Here is a 6,137-nt window from a genome sequence, read left to right as displayed (position 1 = left end):
TTTTATAGACGGTTCAACTCCCTACAAAATAATCAAATGCTTTTCTTCCCAGGCGCATACTTATCCAGCTTCACTTGCGAGTTCACTTGTCCACCGGAAGCGCAGGAGCGAAACAAACACGACCGGAGAAGGTAAAGGAACAACCTAAAACGGATAAGAAGGAAATAGAGCACGCAGTGGAGGACAATTAAGAAGCTACAGGGTCACCTGGCCAAGACCACACGAGCGTGGAAATGGCCGAGACTGCTGTTAAACCGGGAGGATTTGTTAATTGTCAGATATAAAAAAAAACTAAGATTTACGAGAATAAATGCAGTTGTTAAAGTGAATTTGAATTTTAAATAATTTGAAATGATAAAATACGGCAAAACTACCTGGGGATCGGTGATAAATTCAATTTTTATTTCGATAAAAAAATTGTGATAAAATTAATATATCAAAATGATAAGCATTTTTATCGATTTGAAACATTTTGCTATTGACGTTTCTCCAGTGACGTTTATCAAAATGATAATATAGTTTATCAAATTGATAAATATCTTTTATCAGATTGATAAGAAAACTTATTGAATTTGATAAAATAAATTATTGGTTGCCAACCGATAATTTTATTTATCGAAATGATGGCAGAAACTTATCGAATTGATTATCCCTTTTTCTGCGTGTTCCTACTTGACAGCTCTTTCCAAGGGGACCATAATTGATCCATCGAAAAAATGTTGTCTAGTCATTATTTTTTTTTAGCATTAAAATGAAAAAAGTGATCAGAAATGGTTTTCAATCGTGTTTTTTACCGTTGTACATAAAAATTGACATAGGGCTTTAGTACCCAATTCTTGCCCATTTCAAACTTTTGTTTCAAAATAGTTAAGTACATTTGGTAGGATAGGTAATTGAAGGAAGGAAAAGGTTGAAATTTTCAGAGAATTTCATTTTTTTTATTGTGAAAGCAGACAAAAATCAAAATACGAGCGCAACTTGTCAAAGCTGTTGCGCCACAGGCTGATGTACAAGCTAACGACAACCCGCTACATTTTTGTTCGGAGCAACAGATTTCTTACCGCAACTTTCATTCATACCGCCTCATTTGCCGGTTTGCTGTCAAAAGCTTGAAACCACGTGTTCGGAAATTGGCGAACAATGGTGTTGAAACGTCAACATCACTTTGAAAACTGGTTTTGACGGTTCAGTGCTTTTTAATTCGAATACGTTCAATTAGCGGACATTCAAAGATGCGAAATTCGAATTAAAGAATCCGCTCCGGAATCATAAACACAATTTTAGCGACGTCCTCCTCGACGATCGTCGTTCAAGATCTGAATCATCTTGACGAAAATGTCCCAAAATCCAACTAGAAAATCCAACGGAATCATCAGCAAATACTTCTTGGAGCGAATTTTATCCTTTTCCTTCTCCACACACTTACCATGTTATTAGTTTGCAAAGATCCGATGATTCGATCCTCCAGATATTGCCACTGAAAATGTATCTTCAGCAACTTGCCCCGGTTGTTGCCTTCCAGCTTTAACCGTATACCGTCTCTTCATAGGTATTCCGTCTGATAAAGAATCTTAAAAGCTACCTCCTGACGAAAGAATTTTTCAAAAAACTGCTATGGGGCCACGGGGTTGGGCACATGGTTGATCCGTAGCGCATTGGATTTACTTCCGTAAATATTTCGTAAATATCGTAAATACAGGCGTAAATATTATTTATCTGCACGATATTCAGTGTGGATAGTGACAGTTCAGAACTGTCACTTGTTTGTTTCCTTCATTTACAAACTGTCACCGCTCCAATCCAGCTGGAGGTATATTTTTTCACCTTCAGGATTTCCGGTGCCCTACGAAGATTGGGACAGCGGGACCAGAAACGTCAGCACTGAAGCAAATGCGGGTGATGACGGCAGGACCGTCGATGAAGCGGTCCCTGCCGGCCGAACTTCCACCACCCTCACAATCCGACCGCAGCCGTTACCGCAAGCCCAACCGGATCCGGGCATGCTGGAGCTGCTCACCAGCTCGGAGAACCATGCCCGCGTGTTGGAAGCCCAAGCCGCCGCAGTCAGAAAGCCGGCAGCGTTGCACACCCCCGCAGAACCAACGACGACGCAAGTGTGCTGGGGCAAAATAACGACCAAAAAGCACAAAACGTGGGAGGGCGACGGAACGTTGACCATCGTGGGCGGGAAGAGCGCCACGTTGGGCGACGAGGACGGCAAGGTGATTGGGAGCTCCGGGTTGGTGAAGGGGGAGGAGCTGTAGGAGGGTTCGCGGTTGAATAAGGAGGTTGAACTGGTGGAGTGGATTGATGGGGAGGTGGCCAAGGAGAATGATGTGCCGGTGAAGAGGGTTCGATTCGGGGCGAGAGGAGGGTTTAGGCCGCCGGCGGAGTCGATGTGCGCCGGGAGTCCGATTGTGGTGTCGACACGGGTGTCGAGCAGGTTGGGACGGTGGGGAGGAAGCGATTACGGGGACATTGTTCCGTTGACGATGCGGGAGCCTTCGTTCGATCAGTGGAAGTATAACAAAGGGTTGCGTTCCGTACTGCGTGGCTGAGCATTTGCGGCCTCACCAGCGGGAAGGGGTGAGCTTTCTGTACGAATGCGTTTTGGGAATGAAACGTGAAGACTCGGAACAGTTTGGAGCGAATTTGGCCGACGAGATGGGACTAGGGAAGACGTTGAAGAATCAGGGACCTAACGGGCAGCCGATTGTGAAGCGGGTTCTGGTCGTGACTCCGAGCAGTTTGGTGGACAACTGGGATCGAGAGATAACAAAGTGGTTGAAGCAGGAACGGATCTTTACGTTCATCGTGAGGCCGAATAGCAAGTTGAAAAAGTACGCGCACCTGTTCGCAACCCAACGAGTTGTCGCATGGGGGGAGAAGGGAGAGGAGGGGGCGGTTAATATCGTTTTTTTCATCATATCTAACAATACAAAAACAGCTGATTTCACAAATAAAAAGAAATTAAACCAACGGCGACTTTTCCTTGGCCAGTTCGGACGCGTCCCAGACGAGCTTGGCACCGTCTCCGATGAACATCTGCACCAGCTACTGGCCGGCCAGCTTCAGGTAGGTCGACTTCGGTGGATGAATTCTCAGGTTCTTGAACTTGTCCTTGTGCATCGTCGGCAGCACGACGGCCTCAATCAGTTTCTGGATTTGCCTGTCCAACCCGCCAATGTCCGAATACTGCTCGGTCGGCCGGAAGTGTCTCCAGGATGAGGTACGAGTCCTTGTTTACGCCCACCAAATCGCCCGGCTTGAGTTTCTCTGGATCAACCAGGCCAAACATGGGCAAAAAGTACGTCTGCCGTGTCAAAGTCTTGATTACGGTGCGCTTGCCCTTCCGCTTGGAGTCCAGCACCACCACCGCCCCGTCGTCCTCCGTCTCAACAGGGTCCACGTTCAGCAGCTCGATCGACTTGTCCTCCTGGGTTGCCTCCCATCTCGATTGCTGGTGCCTTACTGAGTCCGGAACACGTACTAAATTCAACACAAAACAAAATCCTGATTTACTACGACGAAGCTGCTGGCCCATGAAATTGCCGGATGATAATAGAGCGCCAGCGAATCGCCCGGCCGGGAAATGTAATAGAGACAGATTGATTTTTTTGTTGTTTGTAAACAGTGCGCGCGTTTGCGATGACAGCTGTGAAAAACACTGAAATAAAATTCATAGAGGAATTGTGTATGCACGTAAATATGGATGCACATACAGATTAACTTATGAAATAAATGCAATATATTTGGAGTGACCACCTCGTGTATGGGGCTCATTTTATTAAGCAAACAAACAATGATGTATACGCCAATTTTACTCATCATGATGTATGTATACATTGATAATTGATAGAAGTCAAATTCAATACTGTTTGAATGTTGATTTGAGGTTTTTGGGACCAAATCAAGACTGAGGGAAGAGCGAGGGGGACGTCACTCCGCGATAACACACTAAAACGCACTAAAACGAGCTCGAAAAGCATCAACGCCACTCATCGTGTCGAGTTTTCACATAACGCCACCTTAAAGCATGTTATCGCAAGTTAACGCGCGTTAAAGCGAGTTAAAGCGACCAGAGTCTGCTCGACTTTTGAACCGGGTAAATCTATCTTGCAACCTTGCCGTCTTTTATCGAGCAGTTTTTGGTTATGTTTGGCAACTCGGTATTTGTTTTTGTTTTTTCAAGCAGTTTTGACAGAAAGAAAAAACAAAGCAAAATTTGTGATTTTTTACCAACGGACGGAAAAGTTTTGTCGGTGTGATCGCCGGCTCCACCTTCCACAGAGCAAGGCGCGCGTTTTGACGACCGGACCGGACCGGATTCCAGGTGTGATGGGTGTGATCGGCGGCTCCATCACCAAGAACTTTAGCGGAGAATCCTGACTCAAACTCAAGGAGGAGGAAAGTTTTTTGGTAATGTTTTTTTACGCAGTGCGATCAACAGATTTTAATTGTGATTTCTCGATTAAATTTTCAAAAGGTCCTATCTGCATAGGAAACCCATGAGGGATAGGTTGTTTTGAAAATTTAATCTAGATTTTTAATGTTATTGTTGTAGGCTGACAATCGACGCGCTTGGCAGTAGATAAGCCTAGACTGGGTCCATCTCCAGCTCTATCTCCAGCTTTTGCCCTGATTCTGACCGTCCCCCAGCGAATCGCCGAACGTTTGCCAAGCAATTGACTAGTTGCGCAAGTGCACGGTAGTGAACGCAATATTCAGGCAGCACAAATGCGGCCAAATAACACAAAGGCAATGAAGCACCGGTTGCGAGGGAACCGAAGGATCAACGTGGAGGAAGTGGACATACCGGAAGACGATTGACACATCCTGCTGGGCATTGTTATTTTGGTGCGACTCACCGGTGAAACGTATGCCCAGTGCGACCCAACCGTGTTCGAGGTTAATTTGTCGGGTGTCGGTCCGGATTCAAGGCGTTGTCTTTCGTGCTCGGAAAGTAAGCCGGAGGCCGCAGAACGGAAGCAGATAGTCGCGATTAAGGAGGCAACTTGGCACCTGGTGGTGTCGGTGCACGGTGGTATCTTCACATTTGGATCACGATTTGGAGATTCAACAAAGAGCGGATTATAAAGGACATCGCGGCAGGTTCAGTAAAGAAAAAACAACCTGTAATAAATCGAGTTGTGTAAAGTAAAATTCAATTTAAATTCAATTAGTGTTTTTATTACAATTAAACAGTTTCTTGTACAGAACTTCCGGACCGTCAAATTGGCGGTGAAGATTAAAATCGAATAAAAGCGCGGATTTGTATCTGACTTGAATCGAGATGATCCGGTGAAGGAAGAAGGAGAGGGGAGAAGGGACGACTACTAGACGAGTTTTAGATACTTTATTGACATAAAATGTAAAGCCACTTTAATATAAATAAAGTGTAATTTTGAAAACAAAAATCGAACCACAGCTTCTGTATACTCCGTACGCAGCAATCACGTCGGGCAGTTTGATGCAGACGCTTCCTCCACAGGCCCATGCCGAGCCACATAAACATGTGAATACTGGATTCTGCTAGAAGTTGATGGCATTCGTTGCGTTGAACTCTGTTGTACAACTCAGTGCTTAATTCTTACTCAATTCTTCTTCATAATCTTGTCCGCCGTGCACCGGATGGCAGCGGGTACATTCGAGGCGCCAACGTTGGCGTCTTGCACTGGCGTCAACCGCGGGTAAAAGTACCGTACCGATGTCAAAAAGTAGATCACGTACGATCGGTCGTCCAGAGTGAGGTCCTTACACCCCCCGAAAGGACGTCGTTCTCAGCAGACACGAAATGTACAGCGGTAGCAACTTCCCAGTAAGAAATACGGGGCCGATCGGGTCTGATCGTCAGAGCTACGATCAGACCTACAGGGGCCGATGCGGGTCTGATTTTGAGACACGCATCAGACCCGAATCAAGGTGTTTTGCACCCAAAACGTCAACCTGTCAAGGTTGTTCGAACATCGCTAGAGGCCTACGTGCGGGGGCGATGTAAGAACGACGTAAAGGTGAAAAATCAGACGCGCATCATAAAAACATCGGATGAAAACATTTTGTTTTGTTTTGATGTTTTGACGTTTACACGCTAATCTGAAAAAACTCATATTATAGAGCAAAACATTCCCATCATTCCA

The 6,137-nt window shown here is 45.4% G+C and overlaps 1 protein-coding gene and 1 pseudogene across 1 annotated transcript; one reads left to right on the top strand and one right to left on the bottom strand.

Moving 5' to 3' along the window:
• Positions 1 to 1,796: 1,796 nt before the first annotated feature.
• Positions 1,797 to 2,603, top strand: LOC128093513 (DNA repair and recombination protein RAD54B-like). Its single transcript, XM_052710581.1, has one exon. It carries the CDS (start codon positions 2,001 to 2,003, stop codon positions 2,262 to 2,264), a length of 264 nt encoding a protein of 87 aa, XP_052566541.1. The 5' UTR covers positions 1,797 to 2,000; the 3' UTR covers positions 2,265 to 2,603.
• A 367-nt stretch (positions 2,604 to 2,970) lies between these two features.
• On the bottom strand, positions 2,971 to 3,759 carry LOC128093512 (26S proteasome regulatory subunit 6A-B-like; annotated as a pseudogene).
• Positions 3,760 to 6,137: the final 2,378 nt, after the last annotated feature.

The sequence above is a fragment of the Culex pipiens genome, chromosome 3 (assembly GCF_016801865.2).
Source record: "Culex pipiens pallens isolate TS chromosome 3, TS_CPP_V2, whole genome shotgun sequence".
In the NCBI taxonomy this organism is placed as follows: domain Eukaryota; kingdom Metazoa; phylum Arthropoda; class Insecta; order Diptera; family Culicidae; genus Culex; species Culex pipiens.
This window is presented reverse-complemented; position numbering and strand designations above follow the sequence as displayed.

What these genes read in the sequence shown, in the direction of transcription:
- LOC128093513 (XM_052710581.1), top strand. Translation starts at nt 2,001, where the DNA reads ATGCTGGAGCTGCTCACCAGCTCGGAGAACCATGCCCGCGTGTTGGAA.